This window comes from Macrotis lagotis, chromosome 1, assembly GCF_037893015.1.
Source record: "Macrotis lagotis isolate mMagLag1 chromosome 1, bilby.v1.9.chrom.fasta, whole genome shotgun sequence".
Classification (NCBI taxonomy): Eukaryota; Metazoa; Chordata; class Mammalia; order Peramelemorphia; family Peramelidae; genus Macrotis; species Macrotis lagotis.
The window spans coordinates 167,372,312-167,388,117 of NC_133658.1; the positions used below are offsets into that span (position 1 = coordinate 167,372,312).

The window sequence follows — 15,806 nt, forward strand, 5'->3', positions numbered from 1 at the left end:
CCCACCTTCCTCAAAGTCTCCCTTCTTCCTAATTTCCCTATTACTGTTGGAAATACAACTATCCCTCCAGTCAACTGGACTCACAATCTAAGCATCATCATCAATTTCTCACTCTTTCACACCTTCTAATATTCAGTTACTATTTATCTTCAAAACAGGTTTTAAATATGTTCCCTTCCTTCCTCTGACATTGGTAACAATCTGGCACAGACTGGATTGTTGTAAACAAGATATTCCATCTCCTGCCTCCAGACCTTTTGTCACTCACTGACTCCTATACCTGGAATGCTCTCCTTCATTTTCTTTACCTCCAAGATTCCCTCAAGTCCCATCTAAAACTCTCCCTTCTACAGGAAGCCTTTCCAAAGTCCTGTGACCTCCAGATATCTATCTCCAATTCACCCCTGTCTATATCGGGTTTCTACAAAGTTGCCTGCAGGTTGTCTACCCAAACAGACTGGGAGTCCTGGAGAAGGACTTCAATGCATTTATTTGTGTCCCAAGATGCAAGAAAAAGCTCTTGACAAAATACAACACCCATTCCTATTAAAAATACTAGAAAGCATAACAATCAATGATTGTTAAAATGATAACTAATATCCACCTAAAAAAGAACAGGCATTATCCATAATGGCGATAATCTTGAAGCCTTCCCAATAAGCTCAGGTGTGAAGCAAAGATGTCCATTATCACTGCTATTGTTTAATATTGTTCCAGAAAAACTACCTGTAGCAGACAAGAAAAAATAAGCAATGAGGAAACAAAATTACCAATATGGTATTGGCAAATAAATAAATGAATGAATGAATGAATGAATGAATGAATAGAAGTATCTCATGGTATACTTAAACCCTAGAGAATCAACTAAAAAAAATGGTTTAAAAAATGAAAACCTTCGGAAAAAGCCATTGACAAAATATAACATCCATTCCTATTAAAAATACTAGGAAGCATAACAATCAATGGAGCCTTTCTTAAAATGATAACTAATATCCACCTAAAAAAGAACAAGCATTATCCATAATGACGATAATCTTGAAGCCTTCCCAATAACATCAGGAGTGAAGCAAAGATGTCCATTATCACTGCTATTGTTTAATATTGTTCCAGAAAAACTACCTGTAGCAGACAAGAAAAAATAAGCAATGAGAAAACAAAATTACCAATATGGTATTGGCATGTAAATAAATAAACAAACAAACAAATAAATAGATAAAAGTATCTCAAGGTATACTTAAACCCTAGAGAATCAACTAAAAAAAACTGGTTTAAAAAATGAAAACCTTCGGCAAAGTTGCAGGATATAAATTAAAGTCACATAAATCATCAGCTTTTCTATATGTTACCAACAAAACCTAGCAGCAAGAGGTAGAGAAATTCTATTAAAAATAACTACAGGGGCGGCTAGGTGGTGCAGTGGATAAAGCACTGGCCCTGGAGTCAGGAGTACCCGGGTTCAAATCAGGTCTCAGACACTTAATAATCACCTAGCTGTGTGACCTTCGGCAAGCCACTTAACCCCATTTGCCTTGCAAAAAAAAAAACAAAAAACCTAAAAAAAACCCCTACAATTTAAAATAGTTGAGAGTCTACCTGCCAAGACAAACCCAGGGATAATATACAATTAAAAACAGTTTTCATACAAACAAAGACAGATTTAAATAACTGGAGTAATATTAATTGCTGGTGTGTAAACAGAGTTAATATAATAAAAATGATCTTACCTAGGCTAATTTATTTATTCAATGTAAAAAATTAAACTAATGAAGAATTATTTTACAAAGTTAAAAAATAGTAACAAAATTTATCTGAAAGAAAAAATATCCAGGAAATCTATGAAACTAAAAATGTTAAGGAAGACAGACTCATAGTTCCAGATTTCAAACTATATTACAAAGGATAATAAAAAAAAAACACCAATCTGATACTGGCTAAGAAACAGAGTGGTGGATCAGTAGAATAGATTTATAATAAGTAGTAATAAATAATCATAGTAATCCAATGCAAAATAAACCCAAAGATCAAAGAGTTAGGGTAAAAATTCAACACAATAAAAATTGTGGGAAATACCAGAAAGTAACTTGGCAGAAATTAGGATAGACCTATATATCCAATTATATACTAAGATAAGATCAAAATGGATAAATAATTTAAAAATAAAGGGTTATATCATAAATAAATTATGGTACCAGGAAAAAATATACTTGTCACATCTATGAATAAAGGAAGAGTTTCTGATCAATAAAAAGAAAGGATTACAGAAAATTTAAAAGATAATTTGGATTACATAAAATTAAAAAGCTTTTGTACAAACAAAACTAATGGAGCCAAAATTAAAATGATATCAAGAATTTAGAGGCAAAACAAGGTTCTCTGATAAAGGTTTCATTTCTCAAATATATAGGGAACTGAGTCAAATTGAAAAAATAAGATAAATGGTCAAAGTATATAAAATAAACAATTTTCAGAAGAAAACAAAGTTTATCAATAGTTACATGAAAAAATGCTCTGAATTATAACTGATCAGAGGAATGCAAATTAAAATAATCTGAGGTACAAACTTAGAATCATCAAAGTGGTGAACATGGCACAAAAGGAAAATGGCAAATGCTGGAGGGAAAATTTGGGACACTAAGGCACAACTTCCATAACTGGTTCAACTATTCTAGGGAGCAATTTGGAACTATTCAAAGTGAAATGGGCAGAACCAGAATACTATTGTATATAGTAACAGCAACATTGCAAGGATGTTCAACTTTGAAAGACTTAGCTATTCTGAGTAATACAATGATCTACAATAATTCCAAAGGACTCATGATGAAAAAACACTATCCACATCCTGAGAGAGAATTGATGAACTAAATGCAGACTGAAGCATACTTTCTAATACTTTGCTTTTATTGTTTTACTTTGTGTGTTCTTTTACAATATGGCTAATATGGAAATATTTTACATGATTTCAAAACTACAAAGTGATTTGCAAACATCATATTGTCCTTTGACTATAAGTACTAAATATAAAGTAAACAAACTGATTACTGCCATTGCTTAGGATTCTGTTTTTGTACTAAAAGTAAATAAGATTCCCTTAGTACTATGCCAATTTATTTCTTGTATATGCTGTACAAATGCATGCTTTATTATTTGCATATTTTTTAAAAAGAAACTTGAATTAGAAAAAGGAATCTCTATATATAAAGATGTATATATGTACATATGTGTATGCTTTTCCATACACCTATATAAAAGTATTTCTTTAACATTATTTTTTTGGTTTAAAAAATGCCTGAGAGACTACTTGTTCATCACTAACAATGAATTCCTAAGAATGATACAGTTTCTCCTCATTTCTACTGTTTGACAAAAAAAAAATAATAATGGTACAGTAGCAGAGTACTGGCCCTGAAAGCAGGAGGACCTGAGTTCAAATACAGATTCAAACACTTACTAGTGTGACCTTGGGCAGGTCACTTAACCCTGACTGCCTGACATTCAGGGCCATCTTCAGTCATCCTGATCCATATCTGGCCACTGGACCCAGATGGCTCCGAAGAGGAAAATGAGGTTTAGCACAGCACCTCCTCACTGAAATCCAATTCATGTGCCTGTCATAGTATCATCTCTCTGATGTAATGGTCTTCTTTGAGAATAAAGAACAGGGGCAACTAGGTGATGCAATAGATAGAGCACTGGTCCTAGAGGCAGAAGAACCTGAGTTCAAATTTGGCCTCATACATATAAATACTTGCTTAGCTGTGTGACTATAGGCAAGTCATTCAACCCTACTGCCTTGCAAAAATTTAAAAAGTCATCTAAAAAGTGCCCATCTAAAAATTCCCTCCTACTACATTGGGCCTGGGTAAATAGTAATGTCTCTTAACAAACTCTTGGCCCCAAAACTGCTATATTTGGTCTGTGACTTTAGGAGCCCCACATGATATAGATCTCAGAAGACAGGAAAATCTAACAAAAATCTCATAACTCAAGGGAGGAAGATTCCTTTCTATAAAGAAAGATCAAGATCCTGACTTTTATTAAATTTGAGATCGGAGTCCTAGTTCATATTTAGACTGTAGGTCCAAAGCTACAGCTTCTTGTAGGCCTAGAGAAACATCCCAAATTGAGAACACTCTGGAGCAATTCGGCAATTGTGTTCCCGACCAAATGATGTTAAGAACCACTTGACTACATCCAAAATTTCATTCTAATAAATCTGCTTTCAGATAAATTAAGTTTTGTGTCTAGATTGTCTTTCATTTTCTGGTATGGCTGTGAATTTACTAAAAAAGGCAATTTAGGAAAAGCATTTGTTGCTAAATGGCAATAAGCATCCCCAAATCTTAATGCAATAATTAAAGTCTGAATATTCTCATCCTTTAATGTCCAAGTTCTCCTGGTTATCTCTCTAAAGATAGATAAGATTAAATCCCTGTACTCAAGACTATAATCTAATCTAACATCTTCAACAGATTCACCAATAATAATGCAAGGCAGAGTATGAGAAATACATTATGAAAGGTGCAAACTAATAAGTTCACTTCCAATTTCCCACACCAGACCAACTGAGCCACTCATCTCCCCCCAACCAAGAACATCCTAGTCCTTCATCCTGTACTGTTTATTTCAAATACAATCTTCTTTAAAGCTTTCCTAATAACCTTCACTATTCTAGAAACTTTTAAAGCTCTTCATATCACTCATAAAATTACTTACACACTGCTTTGGATTGTAACTATGTCTACACCTAACTTCATCTAGTTGTGGATAAGCCTCTTCAGGACAAGGGTTGTATCATATTTATTGTCATATTCCTCACAGAATTATAGAACCATACGCATTTATTATAGAAACATATTTTCCCTGTTAAAATTAAGTTGAACTAGTGAGGTTTTATACTATGCCTTGAAGATAGTCATTTGTAGATAAGACCATGAGCAATTAATATGGCTACCAATCTTGTCCAAAACTTAAACAATATGTCATAATTTGTGCTATAAGAAATAACAGGGGTGGCTAGATGGACGTGAGCAGAGTGGCCCCCAAAGCAGAGGCCTCTTGCTCACTCCCCTCCTGGCACAGTGGATAGTACACCAGCCCTGGAATCAAGAGTGGCTGAGTTCAAATCTGACCTCAGACACTTAATAATTGCCTAGCTGTGTGGCCTTGGGAAAGCTACTTAACCTTGCAAAAACCTTTTAAAAAAAAAGAAAGAAAGAATAAAGCCTATGTAAAGGCCATCTGGCATTTAGTGGATAGAGAACCAACCTTACAACCAAGAAGACCTGGATTCAAGTCCTAACTTTAACACATATTTGCTTTATGACCCTCAGAATCAAAGATCTAGTCTTCATTCCTAAAGATGATGTGTTACTTCAATTAAATATATTTTATTTAAAAACTGGAAAAAAAGTTGAAAAGTTAAAATATGAATTTCTTAAGATGTTAAACAATGGCTCAGTTTTTATTTTGACTTAGGATTCTAAGATTTAAAATTACTCAGAAAATTCTGGAGAAGATGCTTTTAAATATAAATAGAAACCATCCTATTCTAACAATAATAAAATTTTAAATTCTGCTATATATTAATGTTAATGCCTATGTGGTATTCCAAAGCAAATAAATCTATAATAACTTGCTTCCAGTTTTGGCAAAAATTAGAGGTTATATATGTAAGAATTCCATCAAATGATAAGCATTCATTAATTACTCTATGCCAGTACTGGAGATTACTATACTAAGTACTGGAGATATATAAAAAGGTGAAAAATACAAAAACATATTTTGTGTAGGGTAAAAATTCAAGATTGCAAATATAAAAACCACCCCACATTTTAAGTGTCATTGACACCACAGGACTAAGAATGTGTGTATCAGGAATAGTTGAGAAGAAATAAAATGATTTAGATTTAAAACATGTCAATTATTTCATGGTCAGATGCCAAACAGGAAAACCTGCTCAATGGTTCAGGAGTCTAACACTACATATCCTATTTTTGTGTACATCTAATGGAATATGAATCATCTGCCTTCTTAAATAGGTCAAGGTTGCTAGAGTTCATTGCTTTGTATCTTATAGTTTAAAGAATGCTCTAAATTCAATGTTTTTAACTTTTTAATCTATGTGAGAAGAAAAAAAAACTTCCTATAAACTGAGATTAATGCCTGCTAATGCACTGAAGAAAGAAAAACTGAAACCTTCCCGCTACTATAAAAACAAAATAGTGTGGCCTCTGTTTCTTTTCTGATAAGAGTCTTAAATACCAAACAGTTAACTGCATAATAACATTTACTGGCAGCCAGGCAGCCTGCTTAGCAGATATATAAAGCAGGTAAAAGGAGAAAAAGTTAATTTCTTGGCTGAATGATTCCATCGGTAGCTATAGGGCAAACTAGAAAGTCTTTTAGTAAAGTAGCAGTTGATTCTTCTATCAATCTGCAGCACACATACTCTTCCAAGGAATGCATTAAATATGAAAATCATATCCCGTTATCATCTGTTTCCAGCTTTCAGCCCAGTAAGCTTTTCTTAATGAATGCTGTAGCCTAAGGGACAAGCATGCTGTTGGCTTTTCTGAATAATGGAGTGATGCTACCATTTTTGCTTATTACAATATCGACTAGCTGAGGGGGTTTCACACATAGTCACAAGTGACTACTCTTGCCAGCATGCTCCAAGTTATTACAAGATGTTTTTAGACATTTCATCTAAAAGAGCTTTACTGCTTTTAGTGAAGAAAACATCTATGGTCTTGAACTGTATCATTTATATGGAGATAGGAAGAAGGATTAGAAGCCTGCATTACGGCAGATATATAGCAGAATATATTTAAGTATTCCTTGTCAATCTTTTTGTCTGTTGCTTAGATATGCAATCATTTTTTTCACTTCTTCTGTGAAAAAGGTCAAAATGTTCAAAATTATAAATACAAATCAAGAATCAAAACAGCACATTTTGTTTATTTTTCATTTAGAACACATTTCAGATTTCATAAAAGCAGTTTTCTAGGAAAATCAAAAGATAGACTCAAATACATTCAGCTTTCCTTTCTTTGATTTTTATTCTTTATTTTAACAGAATTGTGTCTTTTAGTAAATCTATTAAGAAAGCAGTAACTCAGTCATTAAAATTATTTCATTTAAGATTTAATCAAAATGTATTTTGTAACAAAACTATTTTCAATAAAATCTTCATTTTAATGAAATTAACCACTTTAGAAATATTTAGGATAAAATTTATTTTAATTAAGTACCTTTTCATTATTGTCTCGGAGTATGTTTTTCATTCCTAGGCTATTTTTTGTCGATAGGTGCATCCTCTTGATTTGAGCCTCATATTCCATCTAAATAAAAATAAAAACAATACTAAAAATCATGTTTGACAAGAAATAAGTATTTCACCAATTAGTTATAGTGTATAATAAGTAATAAAATAGAAAATGAGAGCAGATTCTTGTCACAAAGAAATTCTTATCTCAGGAAATTAATGATATCAAACTAACACATGAGGATGTCCAAAAATTCATGGGCTCATTTGTTACAATCTCCTCATTTTACAGATGAAGGACCCATTTTATAAAATTCTACATGTATTTCCACATTCCCCCAAAAAGTTTACTGAGTTTTTTATTATTATTTATCAAAGCTAGTAAAGCCTTGATATAATATGAAGCAGCTAATTAATAAATTTTTTTGTAGATCATATTAAAAAAATTCATGGGTATCTTTTCATTAAGTTTGGCTTTGTGTAAAATGAAAAACTCAGTCCTCTCATATTCTATAATACTATATCAAATGTTTGAAATTATATAGACACAGCTATGGAGTAATTAATTTAACCACAAACTTAACATTTATTACATTATTTTACAATTAACCAGAAGCATGAAATATAAATTTGCTAATATTGTAAATAAGTACAGAAAGAGATCTTCATCAATATTACCTTTCTATATGAAGTGTTGTAATTAGACTGGCTTAAAAGTGGGGGGGGAAGGAAATTGCTTTAGTATGTCATTAATTAAAACCTTAAAACATGATTCAACATATTAGCCATGTTGCATTACAACTCAAAATATATCTGACTGACAAATAATAAAGCTTACACCTCAGATCTTAATCTAATAGAAGGCAAAAATCTGCACCTTATTTTCAAATATAAAATAGGTAACAATGTCTAAAAGATTTAGCTTCTTAAAATGTTTTAAAACTCTAAATTTCATCTGCTGGCCCATTTTGCTGATACTTTTTAAAAATATATAGAATTCTATAAATATAAAAGAGATTAATAGTCTAAAATAGACACCATTTTTAGTGTTCTAAAACAATTTCAAATATTTTTTTATGAAGCCAAGATGAAGAAAATAAGAAAAGGGCAACCAAGTAAAGAATCTACCTCTTTAAATATAAAAACCATTTTTTCAAAAATTTTACTTAATCTTCTTGACCTTAACGCTAAAAACTGACGTTCTATATAGACTTAAAGGGAAAGTATTTTTAAAAGAAAAATACTAACAAACAAATAATAAAAAGTTAATTGTTCAAAACAGAAATTATTTCCATATAGTAAATTTTATCTAGCCTATGACCTGTAAACTTAGTTACAATTAGTTTTTTACATATATACTGGATTGTGCCAGTGTTTTTACCACTCTCTGTTCATTCATTTCTGAGTAGTAATTGCCAAAGATGGTGCCTATTCTCAAGTGCTTTATTCAATTCATTCTATCCTACTAAATGTCAATTAAAAGCATTATAAGGATTTGAAAAAAAAGACTAGAAAAGAACATGTAGGAGTTCGACCAGGATTGATATCAATATATTTGAAAGATTTACTGACTGGTAGGTACTTTCTTTTAAATTAACACTGCAAATAGAAATTGTACATTTTGAAATTAGAATAATTGATATAAAATATGATTTTTTTTCATCCTGAGGAATAGAGCTCCTCTAAAAATATTGTTTCCTAGCCTTGTAATTTGCATACACAATAGAGGTAGCAGAGTATAAAGGATAAAAATCCTTTTCTGATACATATTGGCTATGTGAACTTAGGCAAGTTACTTAACTTCTCAGGGCCCTGTGCAACTGTACAATGATGGTTATGTTGCAGATCTGTATTGTTAGAACGGGTTTTATCACTGAGTTTCTCACACCAGTAATATTATAGGTTCATACAAAGAGAGAGAGAGAGAGAGAGAGAGAGAGAGAGAGAGAGAGAGAGAGAGAAGAAGAAGGAGGAGGAGGAGGAGGAGGAAGAGGAGGAGGAAGAAGAAGAGGGAGAAAAGAAAGAAAGAGAGGAGAAAAAGAGAGAGAGTAAAAGAGGGTGTAGATATTATTCCAAGTCTTAGTGCAGTATTAGGTTGTTAAAATTTATATTTCAGAACCAATTCTCCGTAATACAGAATATTAACCATATTATTATTCAATGGATTGCATATTTGGATTTATACCTATAAATTTAGATAACCATTTAATGTAAGTCCCCCTTTTAGCTAGTTAGGTTATTTTACAAATTAACTAACATGTTCATGTATTATAAAGAATAGAATCTACACCAAAGACTTGATAGTAATCCTTCCAAAACCTTCTCTAATCAAGTTTTTAGCACTGGATGAAATTTTAGGGACCATATTTTTATTTGCCTAAATTTCAAAGACCATCTCAAGTTTTCTTAATTTCTTCTCTATTCAAGTATCACATCTTTTAATTTTATGTTCATAGTATCTTAATAATCTATTCTACTCTTTCCTGACAGAAGCAACCTACTCTACCTCCTTTTTCCTTCCAAAATAGCTCCTTCAGGCCATATTTTTAGTATTAGCTCTCACTACTTTGGTCCCAAATTACTTCTGTCTATACAATATCTTTTGATTCCAAACACCTTCATCATCTCTCAGATTTCATTTTGCAAAATATAACTTTAGCAAAATTCATGGTATTAAACTGACCCAACAAGTTGTAACATTAAAGCTAATCTTTATGTTAACTTCTGAGCTTGCACACTAGACTAGTTATTATGCTTAAAATATATTGTCTCAATATGGGAGGACTTTGCTTTTGTATTCAAAGATCAATCCTGAAAAATAGATTGATATAGCGCAACATAAATGACATACATAAACTTAAATATCCAGCAATTCTTTTGTTCCTTAGCTAGTGCATTTAAAATAGCTTTCTTTCAGGCAATGTTTTTTCTAAAGGCTAACAAGAGATTTTGTTTTTAGCAGAATCATTAGCATTAGCTTGCTAGTGTTATCATTTCATTCATTGCAATTGTACCCTCAGTATTTAGTACAGTGCATTTTGCATACGAAGTATTAGTTCTTAATGAATGCTTAGTTATTAAATTTTTCCCTTACTATTTAGTTACTCTGTCCTAAGTAGTTTTCTTCATATTATCTACCTCTTTTCTATAAGTATGTCTACCCCTGTAGTGGACAATCAAACTTAAGAGTCAGGAAGACTTGAATTCAAATCTTACTTCTGATAACTAACTAGAGATCTAATTCTAGGCAAGTCACATTACTTCTCAGCTTCCTCATTTATAGGATGAGCAAACTGGATTAGATCGCTTCTAACATCCCTAAGATCACAGAATTCATTCAATTTTTGCTTCCTTCACTTCATACTTCATAATCAACTCTCAATAATTGCCATATTGTTCACTGTATCTTTTGATATGTTTCAACATTTATAAATTTTGATAATCACTAAACATGTTAATCTTTGGTTAACTGATCATATTATTTTTTATCATACTTTCCAAATTAACTGATCATAACAGTTCACTTAGGGAGGTTCAAAAAACTACTAAAATTTAGTCATGAAGCAGAATCACATTGATTTCATTTTTTGCAGGTGCATTTATTAGCAATTTATTGTTACTGACAACATATACACTCCATAGAAATTCTACTTTCAAAGACTTTAAGTTCCTGTGGAACTTTATAAATTCCTCTGAGGCCAGGGGTCAGAGATAGTTCTGTATATTCCAATATAGCTGCCATAGTGCCTTGCATGTGGTAAAGGCTCAGTAAATAGTTGTTGAATGTAGACTGGGAATATAAACAATAGAGCTTGTCATTTGAGGGAAAAAACTCCTGGGACTATATGATATCATTTTGAGGTTGTGTGTGTGTGTGTGTGTGTGTGTGTGTGTGTGTGTGTGTGTGTGTGTGTGTCTGTGAATATATACATTTTATCAAAGGGGGGACAGGATGATAGGATAAAGATATGTTATAAATTTTAATGGAGTAGTAAACTTCACATTGAGAAAGTAACAAGATTAGACTTGTGTCTAAGAACTACAATATACATGTATGCATGTAACATCTCTATTTATATGTGTGTGTATATATGTATATGCATGTTGGCTTCTAAGTGTTTCTAATGGAATACACAGGCTTTGAGTATGTTTAAGTAATAAGTTCTCAAAACTGAATTAAGGTTATTGCATATAAAATAGACTTAATATTTGTAAAGAAATTTTTAAATAAGATTTTTTTTCTTGTTTTGATGTCTCTGCCTGATAATATTTAGAGACTCAGAAAAGTTCATTTTATGTCAGGCCCTCATGAATGTTTTTTAAGATTCCTCCTTCAGCCTGTAGATGGCATTATCCATATCAGGTACAGTATTCTGATAAAGATGGATCAAGTGGTATGAAAACTGAAATTCTCTGAATATTTAGGTTAATTATGGATTCCTAGTTTTTTAAATTTAATTTATATTTTGTTGAGAGAGAGAGAGGTAAAACCACATATACATATCTTTGAGTTCTTCATTCAAAAACTGCTGGTTCATAACCTTTGACTATTTATCAATTGGGGAATGACTCACATTGTTATAAATCTGAGAAAATTCTCTATATATTTGAGATGAGGCCTCCTAGAAACTGTCTATAAAATCTTTCCCCCAATTTTCTGCTTTTCTTATAATCTTGGCTATATTCATTTCATTTGTACCTTTTTAATTTATTGTAATCAAAATTATTCCTTTTACAACTCACAATACTCTCTCTCCCTTATTTATTCATAAACCCTCCTTTTCATAAGTCTGATAGATAATATGTTCCAGGTTCTTCTAATTTATATGATATCTCCCTTTATAGCTAAGTCAGGTATCGATTTTGACCTTATTTTGGTAAATAATGTTACTGGGGTCTATACCTAATTTCTGCCAGTCTGCTTTCCAGTTTTCCCAACAATTTTTACCAAATAGTGAATTCTTATCCCAAAAGCTTAAACCTTTACATTTGTCAAACACAAGGTTACTATAATTAATTACCACCATATATTTTATGTTTCCTTTGTTCCAATGATTGATATTTTATTTCTTAGCCGGAAAGTTTTGTTAATTACTATCTTGTAATCTTATGATCTGTTACTTTTAAACCTCCTTTCACTATATTTTTTTATTATTCCTTTAATATTCTTGACTTTTTCTTCTTCTAAATGAATTGTTATTTTTTTCTAGCTCAATAAAATAATTTTTTGGCAATTTAATTGGAATGGCATTGAATAAGTGGATTAGGTAGAATTGTCATTTTTATAATATTGGCTCTGACCACCCATGAACAATTAATATTTATCCAATTATTTAAGTCTGAATTTATTTTTATAAAAAGTATTTTATAATTATATTCATTGGTTCCTAATTTGAAGTTCTTATAATTCTGTTGTTAATGGGGTTAGTTTCATAAGGTTTGAGCTGATTTTTGCCTTATAAACTAGTTCTAATGAATAGACATTAGGATATTTGTTACCAGTCTGGTCCCTTGATAAAATAAAAAGTAAGGAGGAGGACAGCATTGATGTGGATTTTTTTTTGCAAGGCAAATGGGGTTAAGTGGCTTGCCCAAGGCCACACAGCTAGGTAATTATTAAGTGTTTGAGACCGGATTTGAACTCAGGTACTCCTGACTCCAGGGCCGGTGCTGTATCCACTGCGCCACCTACCCGCCCCATATGATGTGGATTATTTTAATGAACTTCCTTTGAAATCTTAATCCAACTCGCTATGAGAATAGTGAGCTTTTAAAAGTCTAAAACAGGGGAAGTCTGGGTAAAATACTTCATTATTAATTACATATTTTATGTTGTTTCAACCTAGTTTTATGTGTATAGAAAACTTATCTCTGAATTTTCAGGTGAATTATGGATTCCTATTTTTTAACTTAATTTATTTTTTTGCTACATTTTCAGTTCTAAACTCTCTCTCTCCCTTCCTATCCCACACTAGAGAAGAATACCACTTAAGAGAGAGAGAGAAAGAGAAAGAGAGAGAGAGAGAGAGAGAGAGAGAGAGAGAGAAGTTGAGGGAGGGGTAAAACCACATACACATATATTTGATTCTTCATTCAAAAACTGCTGGTTTACAGCTGAGGTCAGACTGACCTTAGAGACACCCATGGCTTCAGTCCTCCCAGAGTTCTGAGTTTTGGGTTCCCCAAATGACATTAAATATTTATAATTACCTGCCAATATACATCTCAAACAATCTTATGTGGGAATTGTTCTTTGCAGGAAATTGCCTACCCACAGCTAGTGTGCTTATGCCCTTCTATATAAGGCTAACAAAGTGGAAGATGCAGTCAATTTTTTCTGGCTCTCCTCTGCTACATGAATTATAAAATTCTTTATAAAAATTTTTCAAGTTTTGGGGTTTGTTCTTGCCAAAAGAGTATGTATCTTATTCTCAAAGCAATCAGACACCACTGAAGCTTCATGAGCACGGGAGTAAATGGTCACATCTGAACATCAAGAATATCAATTTGGGGCAGTTAAGTGGCATAGCGGATAGATCACTGGCCCTTGAGTCAAGAGGACCTTAATTCATATTTGGCCTCAGACACTTAATAATTACCTAGCTGTGTCACCTTGGGCAAGTCACTGCCTTAAATAAATACTTTTTTTTTAAAAGAATATCAATTTGATAGAGAATTAAGTCAAATTTATAAGAATATAAGTCATTCCCTAATTGAAAAGTGATCAAAATATATGAATAGGTAGTTTTCAGATGAAGAAATCAAAACTATTTAGTCATATAAAAGTGTTCTAAATCATGACAGATTAGAGAAATGAAAATTAAAACAACCTTGAGGAACAACCTCACACCTATCACATAAAATGATAAATGCTGGAGAGGATGTAAGAAAACTGGGACACTAATGCAATGTTGGCAGAGTTTTGAAATAATTCAACCATTCTGGAGAGCAATTTTGAACTATGGTCAAAGGCCAATCAATCTGATCTAACAATACCACTTTTAGGTCTATATCCCAAAGAAATCATTAAAAAAAAAGCAAAAAGAACCCACATGTATAAAAATATTCATAGCTGTGGCTATAAACTGTAGTGGCAAAGAATTGGAAATTGAGGAGTTGTCCATGAATTGTGGAAATGGATAAAAAAAGTGTATGATATTATGCTATAAGAACTAATGAGCAGTCAGATTTCAGAAAAACCTGGAAAGTCTTAAAGTGAAATGAGTAGAACCAAAAGAACACTCTACACAGTAACAGCAATACTCTAAGGACTATCAACCATAAATGACTTAGCTCTTCTTAGCATTACAATGATCCAAGACAGTTCCAAAAGATTCATGATGGAAAATGCTATCCACTTCCAGAGAAAGAACTGAAGGACTCTCAATGCAGATCAAGTACACTATTTTCATTTTATTTTGTCATAGTTTTTTTTTCCTTTTGTTCAGTTTCAGGACTAGTTACTAATTAGTCATTAGTAATATGACTATTATGGAAATATGTTTTTCATGACTAAACATGAAAAACCTGTTAACAAATTCCTTACCATCTTAGGGAAGAAGAAGGGGAGGGAGGAAAAAAATTGGAGTTCAAAATTTTATTTTTTAAAAAATGTTAAAAATTTTCTTTACATGTAATTGGAAAAAATAAAATACTATTTAAAAAGAAAAAATAAGAGGATCAATTTGATAATTGTGGAAATGTATGTGATCCAGTAAAAAAAAACTTAGTGAAAAGTGATCAGTCATGTTGTGAGAGAAACAGTAGAGGAAAGTTATCTCAAAAACTGAAATTAAAAAGTATTCAGGAAAGTGGTGATTAACAAAACAAAAATAAATATGGAAGATTAGGACTGAGATCACTAGATTTAACAGTTAAAAAAGTAAATTTTTAAATATTTAAATTTTTATATAGTGTTACTAATCATATTCCACAAAGAAGTAATAAAAGTAGTCTTCTTAAATAAATTCTAGTAAATCAAATGGCAATTTTCTAAGTTTATTCAATAAAATGTGAGTTGCATTAGTCACTGTGTTTTACTGAGTTATTTATTTCAGACTAAATACTTCATATTTACTTACATGCTTACATCCTATTTTCTCTGACAGAAGGTTAACTCCTTGAAAGCAAAATCATTTCACTTTGTCTCAATATCCTCAGCAGCTAGGATGGCAGAGGGGAGTAGGGATGTGGTTCAGTAGTATAAAATGGTAATGAAAGTCTCTGAAGATACAGATGGGCAACTTCTCTATAATTTAGTAATCTTTTTTATTTTTTTATTTATTTTTTTAGGTTTTTGCAAGGCAAATGGAGTTAAATGGCTTGCCCAAGGCCACACAGCTAGGTAATTTTTAAGTGTCTGAGGCCAGATTTGAACCCAGGTACTCCTGACTCCAAGGCCAGTGCTTTATCCACTATGCCACCTAGCCGCCCCCAATTTAGTAGTCTTAAAGAATTATTTAGAGAATAAATGGCTTGACTAGGGTTATACAGCTATGATGTATCAAGAGGTAAAACTTGAATCCAGGTATTTCTTCCTAAT

General features: G+C 31.9%; 1 protein-coding gene across 3 annotated transcripts in view; it reads right to left on the reverse strand.

The window, feature by feature from the left end:
• LOC141504386 (centrosomal protein kizuna-like) overlaps positions 1–15,806 on the reverse strand; it is a 163,075-nt gene that overhangs the window by 127,629 nt on the left and 19,640 nt on the right. For all 3 annotated transcript variants that reach the window (XM_074209341.1, XM_074209339.1, XM_074209340.1), the window contains one exon: positions 7,251–7,340. In XM_074209341.1, coding sequence (XP_074065442.1) covers positions 7,251–7,340 — 90 coding nt within the window. The remainder of the gene's footprint in view (positions 1–7,250; positions 7,341–15,806) is intronic.